This window comes from Ziziphus jujuba, chromosome 10, assembly GCF_031755915.1.
Source record: "Ziziphus jujuba cultivar Dongzao chromosome 10, ASM3175591v1".
NCBI lineage: Eukaryota > Viridiplantae > Streptophyta > Magnoliopsida > Rosales > Rhamnaceae > Ziziphus > Ziziphus jujuba.
In genome coordinates, this window is record NC_083388.1 from 23,125,254 (window position 1) to 23,150,257 (window position 25,004).

The 25,004-nt window shown below is 34.3% G+C and overlaps 3 protein-coding genes across 7 annotated transcripts; 1 reads left to right on the forward strand and 2 right to left on the reverse strand.

Moving 5' to 3' along the window:
- Positions 1 to 1,061: 1,061 nt before the first annotated feature.
- On the reverse strand, positions 1,062 to 6,424 carry LOC107406242 (probable serine/threonine-protein kinase At1g54610). Of its 2 annotated transcripts, none has more exons than XM_048468516.2 (8): positions 6,131 to 6,424; positions 5,185 to 5,589; positions 4,628 to 4,912; positions 4,202 to 4,519; positions 3,365 to 3,592; positions 3,135 to 3,235; positions 2,556 to 2,673; positions 1,062 to 1,767 (listed from the first exon to the last, which is right to left on the reverse strand). In XM_048468516.2, exons 2-8 carry the CDS (start codon positions 5,554 to 5,556, stop codon positions 1,441 to 1,443), a joined length of 1,749 nt encoding a protein of 582 aa, XP_048324473.2. In that variant the 5' UTR covers positions 5,557 to 5,589; positions 6,131 to 6,424; the 3' UTR covers positions 1,062 to 1,440. The 2 variants fall into 2 exon arrangements, with proteins under 2 accessions (XP_048324473.2, XP_048324472.2); XM_048468515.2 differs by having other exon boundaries at positions 5,185 to 5,622.
- Positions 6,425 to 8,192: 1,768 nt separating this feature from the next.
- LOC107427098 (probable nucleolar protein 5-1) lies at positions 8,193 to 11,589 on the reverse strand. Its single transcript, XM_048468862.2, has 9 exons — positions 11,434 to 11,589; positions 11,195 to 11,294; positions 10,861 to 10,902; positions 10,468 to 10,647; positions 10,147 to 10,311; positions 9,872 to 10,072; positions 9,068 to 9,565; positions 8,854 to 8,988; positions 8,193 to 8,776 (listed from the first exon to the last, which is right to left on the reverse strand). Exons 2-9 carry the CDS (start codon positions 11,270 to 11,272, stop codon positions 8,285 to 8,287), a joined length of 1,791 nt encoding a protein of 596 aa, XP_048324819.2. The 5' UTR covers positions 11,273 to 11,294; positions 11,434 to 11,589; the 3' UTR covers positions 8,193 to 8,284.
- An 8,714-nt stretch (positions 11,590 to 20,303) lies between these two features.
- Positions 20,304 to 23,684, forward strand: LOC107412259 (uncharacterized). Of its 4 annotated transcripts, none has more exons than XR_007239376.2 (6): positions 20,305 to 20,649; positions 20,868 to 21,016; positions 21,145 to 21,306; positions 21,588 to 21,703; positions 22,365 to 22,462; positions 23,261 to 23,684. XR_007239376.2 is itself a non-coding variant. In XM_016019992.4 (5 exons), the coding sequence occupies exons 1-5, from the start codon at positions 20,424 to 20,426 to the stop codon at positions 23,458 to 23,460; spliced, it is 672 nt and encodes a 223-aa protein (XP_015875478.1). In that variant the 5' UTR covers positions 20,304 to 20,423; the 3' UTR covers positions 23,461 to 23,684. The 4 variants fall into 4 exon arrangements, 2 of the variants coding, with proteins under 2 accessions (XP_015875478.1, XP_048325263.1); XR_007239374.2 differs by having other exon boundaries at positions 23,442 to 23,684; XM_016019992.4 differs by lacking the exon at positions 22,365 to 22,462 and having other exon boundaries at positions 20,304 to 20,649; positions 23,442 to 23,684.
- Positions 23,685 to 25,004: the final 1,320 nt, after the last annotated feature.

Consider the following 25,004-nt stretch of genomic DNA (forward strand, 5'->3'; position numbering starts at 1 on the left):
TTAGGATGAATAGATGATGACCCTGGTTAGAAATTAGAATCCCCCACCCCATATATAAAAAAGATTTTATTTTATTTTTGTATAAAAAAAAATCTGTCTTTTATTCTTTTCTTCTTTCAAGCAATATTCAAATTTTAAAAAGAGAAATCCAATTGAACAATGTGCCTACATGATGTGGGTTTTGTGGTAACCACTTGAAAAAAAAAAAAAAAAAAAATCGATGAGAAAAAGGGCTTTCTTTATGAGATTCTTCACCGTCTCTGAAATTTAAGTTGATTGTTGATTTTCAAAAATATTCATTTTTAAACCACACTTTTTTAGTTACTTTGGTTGCTATAATTCAGTTCCAATTAGATTTCAACACCTGGAGAACAGACTAAACCAACCTATAAGACTATGAAACATGCAACAGACAATATACGTCTTCTCCTACTTTCTTTGTTTTTCACCTTAAGAAAATATAAATTATATATGTATAAAATAAATATTGGCCTTGTTGTCAGCATCAGAAAGCACTTCCCAGCCACACAATGCTGATGTGGACAGCTTTCTTGCATAGGCATAAATTCTCTTCCATGTTTTGTTTTTTATTTTCTTTTGCTTCCATGCTTTTGGCAGAGCATATCTAGCATTCTCGTGGAATTCTTTGAAAATATTTTTTTAGGCAGCACTAAAAAACTTTAAACCCAGATTGGTAAAGGCTATAAAATGAAAGATTGTCCCGTCTTCAAATCTAAACTCTAGAACTTAGCAATTTGAACTAAATACCTTCTCTCTGTGCAAAGAATGGGGAAAAACTTACAAATAGACATGTCATGCACACGGATTGCATGGAACAAACACCCATCAACCAGTATCAGATTCAATTACAAATAGACATGTCATGCACATAGGTTGCATGGAAGAAACACCCATCAACCTATTTTGCAGACAAAATCTGACCCTTTCGAAAATATGACCTGTTAAAAAACATGAACAGAGAGAAGAGATGTAGGGTGCTAATCTGACAGGACAGAAAACCATGAAAAAAATAAAATAATGATAAGAAGAAGAAGAAGAAGAAGAAGAACAAAAGCAGCTCTCGTTTCGATATTAAATTTTTTTTTTTTTTTTTTACTATTCTCAAAAGTATTTAAGTTTTTAGCATCACAAGCTCAAAAGATAAAGAATCGACATATACATGACAGGGGCAATACCTCACCATCCAACAAATTGTACAGAAAAAATTTATTTTTGAAGAGAAGAAAAAGAAGAAATATAAAAAAGAGAAGGGAGGGGGGGGGGGGGGGGGGGGGGGGGGGGGGGGAAAGTGGTTATAAATAGGAAAAATTGCTTTTTCTTATCCCTCAACTTTCCACAAAACAATTACACCTAGTTTGAGAAGAAGCTGGGCTGCTTTTGATTGTTCATCTGCACCATTCGACGCAGCAATCCAGAGTTTTAAGCCATGCTTCTCTTTCCTTTAACCCTAGCATCATCATATTTATCTCTATGGGTTCCTGCATGGGATCGTGTATCACCTGCAGCGTGTTTTTTCCGTCTTGAAGGACCATTTGCAGAAGAGTCTACCAATGGACCTGACCAAGTTTGTACCGGCCCTTTCGAGTAAGTGAACGAGGTTGAACTGAATGGGATATCAGGAGGAACAACTGCAGGGTCAATATGATGTGAAGCTCCCACGGGAAAGCCAACTGCCCCATCCTGGTGTGGTGGAGGAAACTTCTCACTTTTGCTCTTTGCATTTGCATGTGTAATTAGACGCCTTCTCTGTTTCAGATGGAAACCAACATGTGAATTATAACTGTAACTCAAAACTTAATATTCAATGACAACTCACAAGCCTAGGCATAATAAATAAACAAGGTCAAAATTGCTTTATGTAGTATGTTAAAGCGAGGCATGTCCAAGGAGCTTACTTTCATACAAATTTGAACAAAAAAATTGCTTCATGTAGTATGCTAAAGCGAGGCATGTCCAAGAAGCTTAGTTTCATACAAATTTGAACAAATTCAATCTCTTTACTGACCCAAAAAGTTACAAGTTCAGTTTTCTTTTTTTCTTCGCTATTTTATTTACTTTCTCAAATCCATGAAATCTAAATGAGCCCTTTGCATATATTACTTATCAAACCTTTAAACATTGTAAAAAAGGAAAAAATCTCATGACAGCAGATTCTTCTGTTATGATTCAGGTTTCCCAGCCAGCTTCAAGGGGGAAGGGAACAGAATTTATTAGTCAAGATAACAGATCAAACTAAGAAGAGTTTTGGCAACCACCAAAGAACTTTTTTGAGTATCATAATTGTATCTGTATGAAACAAGTAACAATTTTAAAATGCCATTTGTTAAGTGTCAACTTTAGCTCCAAAAGGACAATAAGGGCACAAAAATAGGAGCAATGACAATCTCACATGTATTTTCTACAAAATGCTAAATAACTTTCATGGTTAACCTTTTGTATAGGATACCATAAGATGGAACTATCTTCTATAAATGGAAGCACCAAAAAAAATTAAACAATAATGATGATACACAGAAGCAACTTATCAGACATACATCAATATTGTATTGAAGTTCAGCATTGGCTTCCGGAGCAGGCATAGCCCTAACAGCACGTTCACGAGTCCGTGTTTTCTTTGCATTGTCTGCGTGGGCTTTATTAGCAGCTCTTAGCCTGCACAATCACACAAATGATGCTTGTCGCGTGTTATTTATGAGCATTATCCACAACCATGCAAGGCAACAAAATAAGGACTACATAGTCAATTTTCAACAATAGAAAAAACTGCCACAGAAAAATCGAAAACAATATATGAATTGCTGATATACAACAAACATAAAGGGACACCAGTGTTGCTAAACTGGCTTGCCAACCAATGATTTTGACCTACAGATATCACATCTGTTGTTTAGCAACATAAACATACAGATTTGCCTTTTGCATTTTAAACAAAACATGGTTTTTTTTTTGGGGGGGGGGGGGGGGGGGGAGAGAGAGAGTCCTTGCTGAAAGGATTAAACTAGTTGCACTGAAGCCTTTAAGCAATGTTGGATAATTTGTAAAACAAATGCAAAAACTAAAAGATAACCAGGCATCAGAAATTCATAATAAAGAGAAGTTTAAAGCATCTATACCTCCGAGCTTCATCATCCCGACGTTTTGCATCAATTTCCTTTGTTGGAGGATACTGCGGGAGGCTTGAAGGTTCACAAGCATAAGGCTCTGTCATGAAGAACTGAGAAAGAGTGGAGAATGGATAAAATGAAGGTCACGGGATTGCAAAATAAAAAATCAAGAGACAAATTATTGATAAGAATCAGTCGTAAAATTCAAAAGCTATCAATCATAAAATGTCACCATTCACCTCACTTCTTAACGCATCTGTAGCAGTTTTACGTTCTGCAGGATCAATTGCAAGAAGAGTATCAATAAGGGGCAGTGAAGATGGCGGGAAATCTTTAAAGGTTTCTTTTATGCATCTTTTGTAAGGGTCTCGAGGTTTAAATAAGGTTGCATTTGGCAACTTTGCTTTTTTCCAATATTCCTCTGTTGGTGAGCCACATAGTTTGTATATTTTATGTAGTTGCTCCACCTATATGACCAGTAATGATATTAGACACACACCACAATAGGCAATTACATATCTATGATAGAAATACATTGAATAAGAAGGCTATGCTCAGCATTCTCAAACTTAAAAGCATCAAAATTGAGTGGAAGACAACCAGCAATACACATCCTGATGAATCAAAAATGTACAAAGTAAACTCCATAACACCAAAGAAGAGCGTTAAGGAACATAGAATCCTAGAGATGAAGCCAAGGCAAACCAGAGCATGTTACACCATAATCAAGCATGAATCATAGGAAAAGCATGCATCACACAAGCTACCATCCCATAAAACCAAACACCTAATGCCATTACAAGAGCAGAAGGAACTAACAACAACAACATTCTGCTGAGGTTATTAACCTAAGACTAATGTTTACTACACAACACATTTGCTCTTGCATACCCTTTCATAAGACCCTAGGATCTACTCCATGTTATATCTCAATCTCTCAAATATATTAAACCAATAAACCTTTATGAACTAGACAAGCAAAGGAAAAAGTAAGCTGGATCCGAAAGTTGACTTCCAATGTTACAAATGAAGAAGAAGGTAACTTATAAATTAAAACAAGAAAATTAAGTACCTACCTCTGTACGACCAGGCATTATGGGTTTCCCAGCCAATAACTCCGCTAAAATACAGCCTGCACTCCAAAGATCCACACCAACACCATAATCAGTAGCCCCAAGAAGAAGCTCAGGGGGTCGATACCATAGAGTCACTACCCGACTAGTCATGGCATGTTTGTGGTTTGGATCAAAGAAAGAAGCCAATCCAAAATCAGCAATCCTAAGCACCCCCCCATTGTCAATAAGAAGATTTGACCCTTTTATATCACGATGAAGGACACCATGAGTGTGACAATGCTCGAGTCCAGACAATAGTTGTTGCATGTAACATTTGACCTGTAATGTGATGCATGTTAGATAAATGGAATACCAGTGTAATTGCTGCTCACACACATGCATCAAATGTTACCAAGAATTCAACTTTGAAGGTGATCCTGGGCTGACCTGAGACTCTGTGAACTTGATTTCTGGGCTTGCAGCAAGTCCGGCTAAGTCATGCTCCATGTACTCAAAAACCAGGTACAAACTACAAGACATCCTCGACGTAACCAATCCCTCCAGCTTTACAACATTAGGATGATTCAGTCTCCGCAAAATTATGATTTCTCTAGCCATAAACTTTACACTTTCAGGTTCCAAATTGTCAAATCGGACCTTCTTTAGAGCAACAATTTTACCCGTCAACATATCTTTAGCTTTATACACATTACTGTAGGTCCCAGACCCAATCTGGCATTTAAAAAGAAGTCACAGTTAAAAAGGACCAAAAAGAGAAAGCAAAATTGTATATGATAGAAAATTCATTAACTTTTTTGCTATATCATAAAATATCCATGCCAAACACTGGGCCTCTCCCTGTTTAGATTTCATTTTAAGTGAACCAAACGAAATTATGCATTATTTTTTCATCATTAATTTCAAAACTATTGTTGCCACATTGTTCTACACTAGCAATTAAGAATATCGTAGAACTGAAGTTCTAATGAAATAAAACCACCCACCTTATCAATTTTCTCGAACGTATCTGCCTTCCGTGGAATCCATCCATTGAGTGCCTCCCCACATGCCACCGTGAGCCAGGGTGGCCACCCAGCTGCAACCTGTTCCCCACGCAAATGCTTGGGTGGATTACTCAACCTTGGGTTGGGTTTGGACCTCCTTCTTTCCCCTCTTGATGGCCGCTGAACCCCATCACCCTTTTCCTCCTTCTGGGTCTCAGTCCCACCATCAGGAACGTCAAGAGTCTTACTTCTTGTATTCGTCACTGGAACATCATCCACCTTTCTATTGGATTCTACACTCAAATCCCTCTTCTCCTCTTTAGACTCAGAGACTACACCTGAGGATACCTCTCGTCCAATCACACAACCCATTTCTTGAATCTAAGCCTCATTGCTCAACATGACCTATCCAAAAACTCTTTACTTACCAACTAATCACTACAAAATCAATCAACTAATCAACTTACATGCTTTAAATACTTTCACAAATCAAACAACTCAATATTCAACTGTCTCAACCACGTGTGATATGCAACGAACAAGCACAAAGCAAATCATAAATCAATCCAATCACTAAAACAGGATTATACTCAGAAACCCAGTAATTATAACTTAAAAAAACTATCCATAATTTTGCTAAAAAGAAAAATAAAATAAAAGAGGCTGAAAATTGGAAGTTCAGGTATAGATGATCTGGGATTTCTTCTAAGAACACAATAAAGTTAAAAAAAAAAAAAAAAATCGATCTGGGTACAAAGAGAAAGGAAGAAAACAATTAGATTTCCACATAAAGTGGCAGTTTTTACAAGAGAGAAAGTGATAGATGGGGAAACCAGGTGATTCAAAGGATATTAAGGAAAAAAAAAAAAAGGAAAAGAAAAAAAATAAAAAATAAAGATGGTATATTGCTATTGAACAGAAACAAAGAGAAAGAGTTAATACTCACAGTGATTGAATCTGAATTTTTGATTGGTAGATTTTGAAGAGAGAGATAGTAAGTTCGGTAGTGTTTTTGTTTTGGTATGGGTCTCTCCTGTTATGGGTCTTTATGATGATGGCCGTCTTTTCTGGCTCTCAGACAAGAGGACGAATAAAAGGAACAGCAGCAGATCTTCCAATTTTCACAAGTCAAACTCTACAACTCTCTCTCTCTCTCTGAACTTGGATTTTAATTCCCAAATTGACGGGCCTATTTGTGTGTTTTTTCCCCTTCTCATTATCATTTGTTTTTTATTTTTTATTTTTTACTGCAAAGTCTGGTTTCGTTTCTTTTTCTTTGATGAAAAAATATATATATAATATATATTTATCCATATTATATATGCTTTGTACGGCTCTCAGAACTCAACCTTGATTATGACACAATTCCGTGCCCTATAAATTCCGGAAATATAATATTCTCATATGCCAAATGGGGAGCTAGGAAAATTATAGATTGATCTAGAAGAAAATAAAATGATAATTCAATTTTTTTAAAAATATAATTAAATTCTTATTTGATAGATTATTTTTTTCAAGAAATGGATGCTAATTAAGGTCTAAATTCACTGGCAAGTAAAATTGCTACTTCATTCATTCTTTTCCCAAAAAAAAAAAAAAAAAAAAAAAAAAAAAAAAAAAACACAAATAAAAATAGGAATATACGGGGCTTATACTTTTTGTGAGTTTATTTATATGTATATATGTAATAATCCTTACTTTTAGTGAATCCTCAACGAAACAAAAAAAAAAAAATATATATATATATATATATATATATAATAATAAAATTTGTTTAAACTTTCGGTTTACATTTAATATTAATTCATTTCATATACGTATCTAACAGAAATAAATGTTGAAAAAGAAATAAACAAATAAACAGCAAGCAGAGATGAATCAGTTGGTAAGAGCAATCTCATCTACGTTTCTTGTGCTGAATTCAAATCTATCGAAAAGCAAAAAATATCTGAAAGCATGAAATCAGTTAAAAAAAAAAAAAAATAGACAGCAAGCACCGCCACCGGTAGTAAATAGAATCAAAACCTTTTGAAACTTTCTATTTTTATCAAGTGTTGAACCAAATTTGATAAATTAAGCTCGCTTAAAATCAGAAAAATAAAAAAGGGTAATTTAGAAATTTAAATTTATTCATCTTAATTATAAAAGAATTAGATTTTGAAAATTACCCTTCTACCTGATTTTAAAAATTAATTTCTCAAATAACCAATCTCATTAAAATTTTAATAAATTAAGCTCAGTTTAAAATTAAGAAAATAAAAAAAATAATTTAGAAATTTAAATTTATTCATCTTAATTATAAAAGAACTAGATTTTAAAAATTACCCTTCTACTTGATTTTAGAAATTAATTTCTCAAATAATCAATCTCATTAAAATTTGATCAAATACTTAAATGGTCCAAAATTCTTTCATAATTGATTTCAAAGCTTCTCATTACCTAACTAAGCCTTATTCGGTGATCCATAAGATTTAAAAAGTCAAATCAGATTCTACCAACTTATTCAATCCAAATAGAGAGATTAATTAAACCAAAAAAACAAAGAAACAAAAAGAGCTTAGAGGGAGATTATATTATTTCAGAGGTCATGAAGAAAGAATGTAAGACTTATAAAAAGACTTCCAAGTCTCACAAAAAAATCACGATCATGGGGGAGCCCGGTTCTAATTCCATATGTGGATTCTAATTGAAATCAAGACCACGAAGCTTATTTAGTTCCAGATGATGCAGAGTCAATTCTAATTCCGGATCAAAGGTTCTATGAAACATTTTACCTTTGACGTAAAACAAAAACCAAAATGATCAAAAACAAAAATCTGTCTGCCCACGCATCAAGAAGAAAAATATTCTTAGCTTTGAAACCCAAGATAATTAGATTTGCAAAAAGTAAATCTTTAAGAAGGAAATTGGTATGGATGATTGCCAGAGCAACTGTCTGCCCTCTCAATTTACCAGAAAGCTATCTACCATCTCAACAGCCACCACAATAGCTTGAAAAACCAAAGGAATACACCAACAAGAAAATTTTTACATATAGAACAACTGTCTTAAATAAACCAAAATTGTTGGGTTACCAGTCATTACAACTTTTTGATACTTCTCAATCCTCACTTTTCTTCTTCTTCTTCTTCTTATCTTTCTTAATGGGTGTTTCAGATTCTTCTTCTTCAGTATGTTTTCTTTTCTTCTTCTTCTTCTCTGCCTGTTCGACATCTTCAATGACATCCTGTACCTGAACATTCTTGGCTGAATGTTTCTTCTTTTTCTTCCTCCCGAGCTCTTCTTCCTCTTCTCGTGCATTGGCATTTCCCTCAGGCACAGCGGTGTCCTCGTCATCAGCCTTCTTCTTCTTCTTCTTTTTCTTCTTGTCTTTTTTATCTTCTTCTTGTGCATTGGCATTTCCATCAGGCAATGCGGTTTCCTCATCATCAGCCTTCTTCTTCCTTTTCTTCTTCTCTTTTTTATCTTTACCTGTTTCAGGAGCCTCCTCCGCTGTTACTGCAGCATTCTTCTTTGGGATTGCTTCTTCTTGATGCTGAGCAGAATTACTTGTTGATTGTCCAGGTACGGAATCTGCTGCAGTATTATAGGTCTGCATGGAACATAAGAGTCAAATATTATACACTGAAGAAGGTTAACTAAGTAAAACACACGGAATAAACATCTTGCCTTAGCAGCAGTTATCAAGGCACCAGTTCCCTTCTTCCGATCCTTATCATAGACTTCTATCTTAGGTTTTCCTTTAGCTGATCCAGCAAAATGACCCAATTCTCTTCCCTCAAGATTCCTCAACCGTGCCTCAAGCTGCGCAAATAGCAGTTACTGTGAGCAAAATTTTTGGTAAAAACAAACAGGAGGCAGCATGTATCTTAACAAAAAGTACCTTGGCTCGATTCTCTAGTCCCATTGAGTTATCTTGGTTATCTCCAAGAGCATCACATCTAATTGCCAGTGCAGTTTTTGCAGCAAGTGACCTTGAAATTTTTCCCTTCAGCTTTGGAGCTGCCTGACCAATAAGTGATGCATGGTAAATAAGACCATATTTAGGAGTTGCATGTTTGGTCTTTAGAGCTCTAAAGAGAGCCTTTTCAGCCCCAAGAATCTGAACCGTACTCCCAGGCTGCTTTGCAAGGTTCAACAAGCTACCCCCATGAGCAATGAGGCGAGCACCAACTAGCTCTCCAACAAGAGCAGTCAAATTCGGGGCAATGGTATTCATCCTACTTTTTAAGTAATCATAAAGTTGAGCTCTGTACTCTGAAAGAGAGAGTACTTGGTCACAGAGTTCTTTGATGTTGATCAAATCAATGTCACTAACTTCAGTTCCCATGGAGATCATAGCTGCTTCCTTCAATTCTGTCTCAACATCGTCGGGTAATATCTATGATATTTCAACAATGAAATAACGAGATACATGTCAATTAGTCTCATCTCTATTTTCATACAAATTGATATACGAATACAAATGGCATTATGGTTGCTCAATTTCAAATTGAGGAGATCAGTCATTCTTGTACTTTCTAGCTCACAAAAGAAAGACAGTAATGAATGTTTAGACTTAACCATGTACGGAAAGATAAGACATAAGACAAACACTATGATTGAATGAATTAGATATGGGTTTTCCAACATCACAAACAGGAAAATCCACATTAACAACAAAATAAAAAGAAACCACCAACTCTACCTCAGAGAAATCAAGCTTTGCAGCATTTACGCGGTTACCCATCAGCTTCACTGTCTTGGCATAAAGGATGTTGTCCTGTACAATCTTAGCAAGCTCTGGAAAATGCCAACCAAACCATTCTCGGACTCTCATTGCATAGGTGTTCAGCTCTTTATCAAGATCATCAAGCAAACCAATGGCTTGAATGATCATTGTATCAACCTAAAAACATAAATACAAATTAAAAATTTTCTCAATTGGAAGATTTTATAAGACATAAGAAGAGAGAAACATACCTTATCAGCACTGAACTTCAGCTTGTATCTAGAGAGGCTATGAGATAAGCCCAAGCTCATTGGTGCTAAATCTTGAACTGCTAGACCTGATATGAGTTCGGTCAGCTGATTTCTCACTCCTCTCATCAACTCCATAACAGCATTGTCATGAACACATTCTATTTTCTGCATAACATGAAATGCACAAACTTTAAAAAATGAAAATAAATCAAAGTGAATCAATCATAGATGACCAATTTCTCCTTATTCAAATTCAATAAAAGCTTTCATAGTAATGCTAAACTGGAAAAGAAGTTTTAATAGAACATATGAGTAGCAGACCAGTTTTTCCTTAATGATGTTTCCAAGCTTCGAATCTGCCACAGCCAATTTCTCACCATCACAATGAGCACGCAAGAACTTCCGCAGCCCCTTACTTGGTTTGCTGTCAATCAACAGGGTTGCGGCTTCCAAAGCTTCTGATGTATTTTCAAACTTGGAAAAAGCTTTCAGCTCTACCACCTAATGTTGATACCAAAAAGCAATTAGACTCAAACCAAACAGCTATTCTTGCAGAATGTAGACTAACATGACTTTAATGCTAAGATCACAAAAGCTAAACCAAACTGAAGAAAAGATACAATCATTTAGAAATAACTCTGGCCTACCAATTGGAGATTCATTATACAAAAACCATTTTTTTGTATCTGAGAGAGAGAGAGAGAGAGAGATTACCTTTCTGGCTGAGTCGGAACTAGAGAAATCCTTCCACAAATCCTGCAGCATAAATTATGAGAAAAAAAAAAAAGAATAGAAAAAGATATAAACACCTGTTTGAAGCTAAAAGAAGAATACCCTGATTGAAAATTCAAAACCTCACGATTCTTATCACCAAAATCTAACAAAGCACAAACTTTTGTAGATATTGGTAAAAACCAACAATGGGAAATACTAAATTATAGATGCTAAAAACACTACCCTTGTCATACTTCCCTCAACCAACCCCCAGGCTTAGCACTAAAAGGTAATACGAATACAATACAGAAAAAGTTTTGGAGATGATAAAAACCTCAACTTTGGAGAGCTTCCCTTCATCCAATACTTTGAAAAGGGCAAAACCAGCAGGAGTCTCAAATAACAGAAGCATTTTTCCTACTCCCAAAACACACCTACAAAATCAAACAATATTCTCAGATCAGCATCCACTTCAAACAAATATCCGATTGAATAAGTTTTTCAGTATCAAACTTGAGCGAGCAAATATAGAGTTTTTGTTCATGGAGTAACCAGTCAAAGCTCTATAATTACCTCTTCTCTCTGTGCCGCTGGGTCTGAGAGAAAGGTCGGGTAGAGAGAGAAGAGAACAGCGTGGTCCAACCAGGGCTTATAAAGACCCCCCAATCTTAAGAAGAAAGGGTTTATAGCGGTTTCCCAGTCTATGCAAAAGGGAACATGGGGAACATCTGTAGACGTAAATGGGCATATTTGTCCACAAGTTGTCTAGAAATTGAGGTGTTTGTTGACGTGGAAGTTCTACACGGCAGGTTTAACTTTTTCTATGTGATACCGGCCACAGTCTATTGTACAGACATTTGGCCTTCCCAGATCAATGAAATCAATAATTTTATTAATAATAATAGAAAGCGATTACTGGGTGATTTTGGAGTAATATAATATTTACCAAGAACTTCACTTTGATTTAGATATAAATGTCATGGTACTCAAAATTTAATGCAACTAACAAATAGCCAAATACCTTTAATTTGAAAGACTTTCTTTTTTTTGTTTTGGGTCTTTTTTCTTTTTTAGATCTGTATCCAAGCAAGCCAAATAACTTTTAGCAAGAAAAACAGAAACAGTAAAAATGGATCAATTTCAACTAGCAAATAAGAGAATTATAGGGTATATCTAATTCAATTGAAATTTTTTTTATTGAACTTTAATTTCTTTCAATTTCATTGCCTATACACCTGGCATATCTCTGGTACAAAAGACATTGTATTTTGACTAACATCAAACAGGAAGCGATAATTCGCCTGTTGAAACGCACCAAAGATGCTAGTTCCAACATTGCCATGCAGAAAACTCTACCAAAAGTTTCAAAAACAGCATCAAAATTCAGCACCGGATTAGCTCCTCCATCAAAGTGGAATGTCAATGAAGGGAGACCATAACTTCCCCTTGGTTTTGTATAGCAAAGGTCAAACCTCACCCCTTGCGGTTAACCAGGCAGAGGTTGCCATTGATATCTTTGCATAAAGTACTGAACCATTTCTGCTTTCAAAATCCCATATGCAGGTTCAACAAGCAAAGAGTAAGGACAACCCAAATCCATCACAAAACCACCGGTGAGGTTCGGTCTCAACCTGAAGACTGCCGGATTGATAGCCAATAGCCTTCCTTCAATACTAATACCCATAGGCTTCACATAGTGTCTAGGAATTCCAGGCAAGAGACCTGTTGTTTGTACCCTTCTTGAACCACTTCCTGCTATCTTTGCATCATCACCAAAATATAAGAATGTATAGTCTCCTCTCTGTGTGCTTCATGGTTGTAAGCAGTAGGTGAAACGCCTTTTGGTCTGATCAGCTAGCTGCATAAGGTTGGACCTTTGTCCCGAGGCCAATCCTAATAAACGACCTATCACATTATCGGCTCCTTCAAACAGATCTTGATTATCCAAACCACACCCAAAAACCAAAGGCACATTCACCATGTTTTGGGCATCATTATCAGTAGTAGTACTAGTAGCACTGCCTGAGAATGTGAATATATTAGTTGAAACCCAACCTTTACTGCCTCCTCTCAGGTACCTATTGTTGTAGATACATCGATTAATTCTCACAGATATTTGGAACACAAAGAGGGTGATTACAAGGTAAAGTATGGAATGAAGAAGATTGTTGGTATCTGAAGTTTCCATATCTTAAAGGTAAACAATTGATGCAACCTTCACATTGAACCCATGTATCATCACTGCCTGGATCCACTATCAAGTAGGGTGAGTATTGTCTTGGGCCTATTAAAATTTGGGACAAGTAAAATCCTGCTTGATTGCGTTGAACAGAAGTATGTATCGCATTTGCTGAGTTCTTCATCGGTAGCTCATCTTCTTCTGTTGAGTTAATTGGAGATGACGAACTCATTATTGATGATTTGAGATTGAGAGCCCGGATTCTGGATATTTCAAAGAGTCTTTGATGTTTCTCTTCAAGGGTGAGACTTGCAGGGAAGAGTAGTGAATCAACTGGGATGAGTTTGATTCTGTTACGTAATTGGGAGAAAAACAAATAGCAACGGAAACAAAAAAAGCGAAGAACAAACACACAGTTTACGTGGAAACCCTTGACGGGAAAAACCACGGGCAGAGAGAAGCAAATTCAATATCGAAAGATTTGTACAAGGTGAGCCAAATTTCGAGATACCCTAAAAACCCCAATGACGGCCGAACAAAAATACAGATATATATATAGTACAGAAGAAACCCTAAAATTGAACAGGTCCATACATTTTTTCTCTAAAATTTAGTTTCACCAAATGGGTCGCACCGCGAGCTTTTCGGGTCGGGTCAACAAGAATTCGGGTCACAAACTCTAACAGATTCTCAAGCTCTGATTCTTAATGGACATGGAAGTGGCTGTGATAATGTGAAAAAGAAGGGCTAGTAACAAAGTTCCTCTCATAATTTGTATGTTAACGTTTATGATTGCCAGAGGTGAAGCCTTTTTTTGTTTGCTTTTGATGGTGAAGCACACCATGAGTAAAGGTGGTATTTGTATAACACTTATTTTCCATTTTTGGATGAGCACTTGATCTAATTTATTACAGCTTTGCAATAAATGTCCTTCACAAAGAGGAATTTAATTAACCTCTTATATTAGGATCGCATATTATTATTCATGGTTTACAAGTGAATGCCGAGAGAAATTAAAGGTTGCCTGACCTCAAGCTTTTTATGCATTACACTGAAATATAATTAACGACATTTATTACAACATATTTTAATTAAGGGGACAATAAATGTTGAGATAAGTTTAAGATGTCATTAAGAATTTTATGAATCAAAGAGGGAGATCCCCTTAATCAAACCATATAAACGGAAAAGTTGAGAAACAATAGGAATCTGTGATGTTGAAGTTTGCTTTGAGCTATGCAAGTGGAGCTTCGATTCCTTTTAGGGAAAAGGAAAAATAATGTTTAAAAGATTTTAATTTTCTTATTTGTTTAAAAGAAAATTATGTAGAAAATAAAAATGTAATATAAAAATAAAAAGGAACATGTACATCTCTATGTTTCATAGGAATATGTGAGAGTGCCACCATAACTCTTGCTCTCTTTTATTATTATTTTTTCTTTAGTAGTATCAAAATTCCAAAAACAAGGTTGTAGGAAAACAATGGGCAAGTTGAGTAAAACTGTGTGAACTAATACTGAGAAGTCTACTACTATACCTAGTAATGTCTAAATGATATCCAAAAAGCTAGAAGCAAAGGAGCTTGTATCATATATATCGAGGTCAAAAGCTATATATCCCTGTTGCAGATCATTGGTTCTGAAATGTAGGCAATAAGCTTAATAAACTTGGAAAGTGCCTTTCTTCTAGAGTGTGAAACAAGAGAAAGAGCAGTTATTAGTTTGTTTCGAACCTCTCTGGCTATTGATGGATGGAAGGTGCTGCCTGTTCATCAATCAACTGAAATTTGATTACTTCTCTTTGAAAAAAGTAATTATCAGCAGCAGATTTTGGTGAGCGATTATTGTTTCTGTTTCATTCTAGAAGTAGTAAAATTGAATTCTTCTTTGAGAAGCAATTTGTTGGTAATATCAAAGAAGTTATTTGCAATCTTTCACTGTGTAACCGCTAGTAGACTTTCTTTCTGCCATTAAGATTGCCAGTTCCCTCAAGTGATGGAGTATTTTACTAATTCTGTCAGGAAGCTAATGATTTTGACTTAATTGAACTAAAACAAAGGCTAATCAAATTTTTATTTTATTGCTTATAAACTTTGCTTGCCTCTGGTGCAAATGACGTTGTATTTTGACCAACATCAAACAAGAAACGATAATTTGCCTGCTGAAATGCGGCCAGGATGCTCGGTCCATCATCGCTGACAGGAAATATTGCCTTGCAGAAAAATACTTCCAAAAATATCAAAAAACAGTCTCAGAATTCAGCACCAAATTAGCTCCGTCAAAGTGGTATGTTGATGAAGGAAGACTACAATTTCCTCTTGGTTTTGTGTAGCAAAGATCTAATGTCAATCCCTGTGGTGGTACTGGTAAAGGATGCCGTTGATATCTTTGCCTAAAGTACTGAACCATTGCTGATTTCAAAGTCCCATATGCAGTTTCGACAAGATAAGTGTAAGGAAAACCTGAATCTATTGCAAGCCCACCCACTGCTGGATCAATAGACAACAGCTTTCCTTCAATACTTAGAGCCAAAAGCTTCACAAAGTATCTAGGAATTCCTGAAAACAGACCAGCGGTTTATACTCTTCTTGAACCATTTCCTGCTATCTGTAATGTATAGCCTCCACTCTGTAGGCTCCATGGTTGTAAGCAGTAATGACTTTAGGTCTGTTCAGTTAGTTGTACGAGGATGAACCTTGGTCCTGAGGCTAGGCCTAAAATTCCACCTATCACATTATCGTGTCCTTGAAATTTCAGATTTTGATTGTCAAAACCACACCCAAAAACCAAAGATACATTTACCATGTAGTTTTGGACATTATTGTTATTATTTTTACTATTGCCTGAGATTGTGAAGCTATCAGTAGAAAGCCAACCCTTGACGCTTCCACTGATGTACCTATTGTTATATATACTTTGATTATTCTCACAGATATTTGGACCACAAAGTGGGTGATTGCAATGTAGATTATGGTATGAAGAGGGCTGTCGGTACTTGAAATTTCCTTATCTTATAGGAAAGAAATTGATGTATCCTTCACATTGAACCCAAGTTTCATCGCTACCTGAATCTACAACCAAGTAGGGTGAGTACAGTTTTGAGCCTATATACATTTGGGATATATAATATCCATCTTGGCTGCGTTTAAGGGGAAAATATATAACATTCATCTTCTGTTGGGCTAATGGGAGTGGAAAAACTCATTCATGATTTTAGATGCACAACACGTGCTGTTGATATTTCAGCCAGGCTTTGATGTTTCTCTTCAAGGGTGAGATTTTTAGGAAATAATAGTGAATCAACTGGGATGAGATTGATTCGCTCAAGTTCTGGTTCTCAATAGGCATGAAGAGGATATGAGCATGTGAATGAGAAAAGCTAATAATATTGTTCCTCTCACAATAATTAACGGTATGGTAAAGCCGATCACGGTTAGTTGATCTTTCTTTCAGATCTGCAATGAGTGTCCTTTCACAAAAAGGAGGAAATTAATTTGTGTTCCATATAAGACCTCCTAACTGCACTGTAAATAAATGGTCACCCAGCTTAATGCTGAGAAAAATTAAATTTTACTAATATAAGCTATCTCATTTTAAGGAATAATAATTTTTTTAATTATGATCCAAATATCACTGTCTTTAAATTCACAATAAAAATTTTAAGTTTTCATTGGACTTAATGAAGCAAGATAAAAGAACAGAGAAACAAGTCAAGGATCTCTGACATTGAAGTTTCCTTTAGGCTATGTGTGCAGCTTGGAAGTTTTCACGGAACCAAACAAAAGTGCAAAAGATTTTAATTTAATTATTTGTCTAAAAGAATATTTAGAAAATAAAAATGGAACATAATAATAGCTAGAAGTTCTGTCTGCATGGAGCAGATTTTGTTTTGTTTCATTATGAAAGTAGCAGACATAATTCTTCCATGAAAAGCACATTGTTCATGTAATAACCATAACCTATGCAGATACCAAATGATGCTAATTCCAGTGAAACTTACAATTTATAGGACCAATTAAGCAAACCAAGGGGAAAAGCTAATTTTACTTTGCATAGAAAAAAAAAAAAAAAAGGCTAACTTAACTTTAATTCCATTCAATTTCATTACCTATGTACTTTGCATATCTCTGGTACAGAAGACAATATTTTGACTAACACCGAACAAGAATCGATAATTGGCCCGCAAAAATGCACCGAAGATGCTGTGTTAAACATTGCTAATAGAAGAAATTGCCATGCAGAAAACTCTTCCAAAAGTTTCAAAAACAGCATCAGAATCCAGCACCAGATTAGCTTCTCCTTCAAAAGTGGTATGTTAATGAATGGAGACTATAACTTCCCCTTGGTTTTTGTATAGCAAAGGTCAAACCTCACCGCCTTTGGTGGACCAGGCAGAGCATGCCGTTGATACCTTAGCATGAAGTACTGAACTTTTCCTGCTTTCAAAATCCCATATGCAGTTTCAACAAGAAAAGAGTAAGGACAACCTGTATCCATTGCAAACCCACCCAAAAGATCTTGTCTCAACATGAACACTGCCTGATTGATAGCTACTTAGCTAGTCGTCTTCCATCAATACTAATACCCAAAAAGCTTCACGTAGTATTGGGAACTTCAAGGCAACAGACCTTCTGAACCATTTCCTTCAGTTTCTGCATCATCACTAGAATATAAGAATGTATGGGCTCTTCTGTCTGTACTCCTTAGCTGTAAGCAGCACGTGAAACGCCTTTTGGTATTATCAGTAGTTGTACAAGTATGGCCGACTTTGGTTCTGAGGATAGGCTTAATGATAATGATCCACCTATCACATTATTGGCTTCTTCAAAGAGGTCTCGATTGTCAAAACCACAGCCGGCATGGAAATAGCTGTGAGAATGTGAATGGGATAGATTAATAGTATAGTCCCTCTCATAGTTGGTATGGTAAAGCTGATGGTCGTTAGAGGTAAAGCCAATTTTCGTTTGGGTTTTCTGATGTTGAAAGCAAGCTATGAGCAAAGGTGCCATTTGTATGACACATATTTTCCATTTTTGGATTTGCACTAAATCTTGTAGCTATGCAATAAATATTATAAATTTCCTCACAAAAGGAAATTCAATTAATCTCTTATATAGGATCTCATAATCACGCTCCAATCAATGGCTTCCAAGTTAATACTGAAGGAAATTAAGGGTTGCATGATCTCAAGCTTTCTAATGCATTACACCAGAATATAGTTGACAATATTTATCACGACATATTTTAATTAAGGGGAAAAATAAATATTGTAATTAAGTTTAAGATGTTATTGAATTTTATGAATCAGAGAGGTAGATCCCCTTAAAACAATATATTTTAATTTGGGGAACTGGAATTGGTATGTCTGAAAGTTAAAAGAACGAGAAACAAGTTAAGAATCTATATGACATTGAAGCTTCCTTTAGCCTATGCTTGTGGAGCTTGGATTTATGAGGGGGGAAAAAAGGTGTAGTAGTAAAATCATGATTTATGAGCTTGCAATTTTCATTATTTGTTAAAAAGAAAATTCAGGAAGAAGAAAAGTAATGTATGAAACTTAAATAAATAAGTAAATAAAAATGGAAATACGTAACAGTGCCACACCAATTCCAACCATAGGTTATTTAACATTGGGCAAAGCTGAGTACTATGAAGTGTAAATAACTAGATATATATATATATATATATATATATATATATGGGGAATGTATAAAAGATATCCCAAAAGGGCAAAAGCGGATGACGGTTTATTTTATCAAGGTCTAGTTTATTTTTACTATCACCAAAGAAAAAAAAATCTAGCTCATTTTACAATTATGGCCAATCTGTTACAAAGATCAAAAAAAATAAAAAATAAAAAGTTAAGTATAACACAAAAAGAGAGAGAAGGGAGAGGAAGAGAGACAGAGAAAGAGAGTTTGCATGCAGTAGTAATTGATGTAATATTTAATATATGTTTATCTATCCTTGCTTATTAATCTAAAATCTTTAGAATTTCATGCATTCACTTAAATATTTCATCCTTGATTATTTATGAGAATCAAAAGCACAAAAGCAAACTATCTTGGACCTAGAAGAGAAGGATCAAGATAATAGATAATTAACTAAAAAGAGTATTCCTTACCATGGTTCACATTTTCATAATCTTCTCTATGTTCTTCTTCAGAATCTTATTCAAAATATTCTTCACAAATTTGGGCATTCTATTATATATGCATACGTATATTAAATACATATTGAAAAGAAACATATTTTAATTGAGTACTGTTCAACTGATAATAGAAGTACAAATCTATATCATGCTTTGTTGTAGGCTTTTTTTTTTTTGGTGGTTCAATCAACACAGTTGTTTTTGTTTTCTTCTACTCGAATTGAAAGGTTAAGAATGTTTTAAGACCAATCAAGAAATTATTAACTTCCAAACAAATACCATAACTTTGTGAAAAACTCCATATTATTATCTCCAGCCAGGGTTAAAGGTTTTGGAGAGTTTTATAGCGGTTTCTCAGTCTATGCAAAAGAGGACACCTGCCAAAGCAAATGGGCATATTTTACCCACGAGTTGTCTAGAAATGGTGTTTGTGTGACATGGCACGTTTAACTTTTTTCCATATGATAATGGCCATTTTGATCTTTTAGAGCAGTGAAAACAATAAATTTTTTCAATAGAAAAAAAAAAAATCAGTGGGTAATTATAATTTGGAAAAATATAATATTTACAAGAACTTCACTTTGATTTAGATATAAATGTCATGGTACTCAAAATTTTAATGTAAGCAACATATCATCAAATACCTTTATTGTTGTTGTTCTTGTCTTTATGACCAAAAACCTTTAATTTGATAATCACATCACATTGATTAAAAGACCTTTTTTCGTCTCTTCATTTCTTTTAGGATCTGCATTTAAGCAAAGTAACCAAATAACTCTAGCAAATTTACCAAAAAAGAATTACAAAAAATTTAAAAGTAATTTAATTTAATAAAAGTATAAAAAGATAATTTAAACAACAACACGAGAGAGAGAGAGAGAAAGAGAGAGAAGATTAGAAGGTATAGATTATTTATTAAAAATCTTAAGATGCTTTTATAATTACTCTATAACTCAAGATGCAAATAAAATATTTATGAGTGATAAATAATAAAACTTTTATTTTTATTATGGTTTTAGTATTTAAAAAAATAAATAAAATTACATCCTTCCAATAAAAATTTGTGAATAAACTGTTGTCTGATCGGCAATGATCAAAAGAGCTAACAAAGGGAACAAAACGATGACGTATGACACTTACTGATATCAGTTTGTGAAACCCTGATGTCCGCTAAACCCTAATATCTGAGAGGGTGAGTGAGAAAAGAGCATAGAGCTTCAATTGGGGGGCCAAGATGAATTATTCGAGAATACTTACAAACACTTTGTGTAAGAAAAACAACTCGGACTTTCTTTTTTCTTCCTTCTCTTTTAGTGCTTTTGCTTCGTCGCATTGCCGTTCTATCTTCTACACTGCGCAGCTTCAGAACTCATGGATGGACAAAATCAAAGGGGTTATTACCGGAAAAAAGACCTCTCAAGAAGACACATTAATCAGCTCCGACTCCTTCACGCTTCTACGTAGGTCCATTTGATCTCTCTCTTTTCAACCTTTATTTTTTTTTTAATTAATTAATTTTTTTTAATATTCGCTTGGTTATTTTATTTCCTTGCTTGTTATTAGTAAAACCCAATTTAGTTTTTGAAAATGGGGGTGATTTTCAGTTAAATTTGCGTATTCTTCGTATACCCTTTTTGTTGTTTGTTGAATTATCTAGTATGTATATGATTGATCAAAGGTTTTGCGGATGAGTTGAAGAATGCGAGAAGGGTAGGGGCATTCAAGCAATATATAGTGGGTAGAAGCAGCGAAGCGACATTTGCTGACGCTTTTGAGAAACAAGAAGCAATAATTCGATATCTTGGAGGTTTAGATTCCACTGGAGAGGTTGGTTTTGGTTTCTCTCATTATTAATCAACAGTCTAGTTTTTTTGCTTAATTAATTCTGTTATTCTGGAAATTTTGACTTTGTCATTTCTTCTTCAGTCACGTGGTTGGTTTTTCATATTTTTTAGAATATCCAAACCAGTCAAAAACAAGAAGCAGCAAAGCATTGTAATTGCTCGATTGCCGATGTTGAGAATGCTCTTTCGAAGTTTATGTGGGCTAGAGAAGCACAAAAGAAGCTCGAAAGTCTGAAGAAAGAAGGGAAACCAATGCCAAAGAGCATTGCTGAGGTATGTTTTCCAACCATTATATGCATTAGAAAACGACTGTTCTATCAGATAACAGTCCAGAACCAGTATACAGTTATGGTATACCATATTCAGGAATTATTCATGTTTACTCTGTTTCTGTTGAATTAGGCCAAAAAAAAAAAAAAAAAAAAAACTCTGTTTTAGCATGTTCACACTCATGCATGTTTGGTATAGTTAAACTAGTCCTTTTTAATTTTCTTAATATTTCTATGGATTTTTTATATTGGAAACTCATTGTTATTGTCTTTCGCTTTCTTCAGGTGCAAAAACTGATGGGTTCGTCGCCACTGGATCTTGCCAGGTCTAATTTGGCTAAGAGTGGGCAAATCAGTCGAAATGCACTCTGTCCTTGTGGTTCCAAGAAGAGATATAAATGGTACTGGTCTAATTTTGAACTAGTGAGCAATTCACTTCATCACTTGCATTTTCTAAAAGAACATCTTTGGAAATTGTCATGGAAGTAGGATCGATTAACTGTTGTCAATCTTAGACTAGTTGTATGTATGCATGTGTGTTGTATCTCTAGTTTTTCTTATAAGAATATGAAACTGTTTTCATTATCAGTCGTTGAATCTAACTTGTTTAATGTATTTGTGATGTCTAGACATGTTGCAATCATTTAGAGCTATAGATGAATAAAACTGTTTAAACTCTGCCATTTTGTTTCTGAATGCATGATTTTCTTGAGGTTTTTTTTTTTTTTTTTTTTTTGTCTGTTTGGTCTCCCAGGTAAATATTTATGACATGTTCTGAATACATGTTCAATATATGCTTTCTCATCCTGTGAAGTATACTTTTTTTTTTTTTTTTTTTTTTTTTTTTTTTTTGTTTCTATCAAACCTTTTTTCCTTCAATAGATGCAACCCTTGTACGAAGAAATGGTTCCCTTTGAATATGTCATGAGCAACTCTTCCTTCTTGGTGGAGATTATGGTTTTAAATAGGCTTTACTTAACCCCATATGTATTGTTTTGAAATACATTTGATTGTTGATCTTCTTGCATGGTTTTGCTTATAATTGTTTTCCTTCATATGAAGGTGCTGTGGGAAAAAATAAGTGATAGAGTAGTTTTAAGTCCCTTCACTGCTGGACCATCAAAATGGAGATATTCGAAGACTCCTAGGAAGAATTTCAGGTCTCAATCTCCCAAATATTGTCTGTTGATATCTTGTCTTTCTGATGTTGTCTGGTTGGAATTGTGTTTATATATTTATTTGTCATAGAGTGAAGCATAATAGCTCAGAGTTTTTAATCTTTCTTGACATGTTCTAATTTCTTTCCTTTCTGGTTCCAATTATATTTTTCTCATATTTGTTTTTATCTGTTTGGAACATGATTTCAATTTTCATAACTGAAAACAAACTTTAATAATCATCAAATTAATAGATAAATATGAAAATTTAAGGTTGTGTATCCGATCTAATGGTGGAAGTAAAGTAAGAAGTGGATTACACACAATAACTTTACTCTTCCATAATCTTGTTTATAACCCAAATTAATCACCTAACTTAGAAGTTTTAATTGTTTACAATTTAAAATTGGCATATCTTCAAACTTCACTTCAACAGTAAATCTTTTTTCCTTCTCAAAGACTTCATAATTTGACAATCAAACAAGTGCCTAACTGTCATAATCTCACTTATATGGACTGCACTGTAGAATAATTATGCAGTATTTCTATCTGAGAAATACATGATTTTTTATATTATCCAATGATGGGTTTAAAACACATTACTACTGTTTAAACTCTGCCATTGTGTTTCTGATACATGATTTTTTAAAGTTTTTCTTTGTCTTTAAGGTCTCCCAGGGAAATACTTATAATTGTAATGTTAAGTAGTAATAGAACTTTCACTAATAGTCTCTAGTATTTTCTTGCTTTCTTGTCCCGTGAAATATACTATTTCTATCAAACTCCTTTTTATCTCAACAGGTGCAACCTTTTATCTTGTACGCGGTAATGGTTCCTTTTCAGTTGGTTGTTTGTCTACCTAGAGCAACTAGTCCTCCTTGGTGGAGATTGTGGCTTAAATAGGCTTTGCTTTTTCGAAATATATTTGATTATTTATCTCCTTGTATATTCCATGTATTTATTTGTTTTTCTCTACATGAAGGTGCTGTGGGAAAAAATGAAGTGATTTAGAGAGTAATTTTACACCCCCTCAAATGGAGAGATGGCAGGATTCCTACAAAGAATTTGAGGTCTCAGTTTCACTAATGTTGATTGTTGGAACCTTGTCTCCCAGATGCTGTCTGGTTGGAATTTTTTGTCTGTAAATTTATTTGAAATAAAGTGAAGCAGAACAGCTTTGATCATTAAATTCCCTTTTATAATATCTCTTTTTTTTTTTTTTTTTCTTCTTTTTGTTAGTTTTCATTCTTTCTTGATGTGCTTAATTTCTTATCTTTCTTGTTTTTGTTAAATCTTCTCCCGGTTGCTGTTAGCTGTTGGAACGTGATCTCACGCTACATAACTAAAGGGGAGCTTTAAAAATCATCAAATTTATAGATGAATATGAAAATTTAAATTTGTGGATCCATCCATTCTTTGGTGAAAATACATACATTCCTACGTATACGTACAATGAAAATATGCCTGTAAGTAGTACTCAAGCTCCAAAAGCTTAAAGACCACATATTTCTTAGAGATGGAAAAGTTATCTACTTCAATCTGCTCCGTCTTTGTCCTCTTTGCTTTGACCTGTGGTAAATTATTGACTTCTGCATTTTATATAATCTATGTTTGTTTTTCCAGTTAAATCTGTCTCAATTTGTTTAAGTTGTGGCATGGAAAACATGTTCTAGAATAATATAATCATAATTGTTTTCTTCTACTAATAATTTTATTTTAGCGATGTCCGCTGTTTCGGACATGCTTTGACTCACTTTATTATTGCCAATTGAAACTTTTATTATTGCCATTATTTTCTCTCTTTCGCGTATATAAAATTACAATACTTTAGAGAAAATATATATATATATATATATATAAAATTCAAATTATGTTTTTTTTAAAATCAAATTCTAATTATGATTAAATTTTTTTAATTGGAATAGAATAGTTAATATTTTTACAAAATCATGGCAAAAAAAAGCATGGATATTTAATTCCATAATACAAACTTTATTATTTTAGCTCCAGCAACAAAATAAATAATCAGATAAAAACAAATAGAATTATTAGTAACTTCTTTTTTTTTTTCATAAATATTTACTTAAATTTCCTTTTCTCTTTTAATTTTTAGAAAAAGAAATAAATTTAGTTCTACTTTTCTGCAGTTATTTTTCTTGTTTTCTGCTTAAGCTATGTCCAAGATGTTTAACACCCATCAGGATGGCTTGTCATTATTTAACTACCCCGGAATGAACTGAGTTCATGAAAACAACCCATGAGGTGCCTCAAATACCCTATATCTTAACCAGTGTTTAATCATGGTCCAATTCTTTTGCTACAAGCAATTGAGCTATTGTATTTAACCATGGTCCAATTCTTTTGCTACAAGCAAATGAGCTCTCTCTCAAACTGGTGACGACAAGCATGTTTCTATTCTTTGCTGACGAGCTTGTTTCTGTCCTTTATTAATTCAGCTTTGCTCACAAGCTTGTACACCTAAGAAAACTAGAGAGGAAGTATAGGAAGTAGGAGATCTTAGAGAGTGTTTGAGAGAATGTAAGTA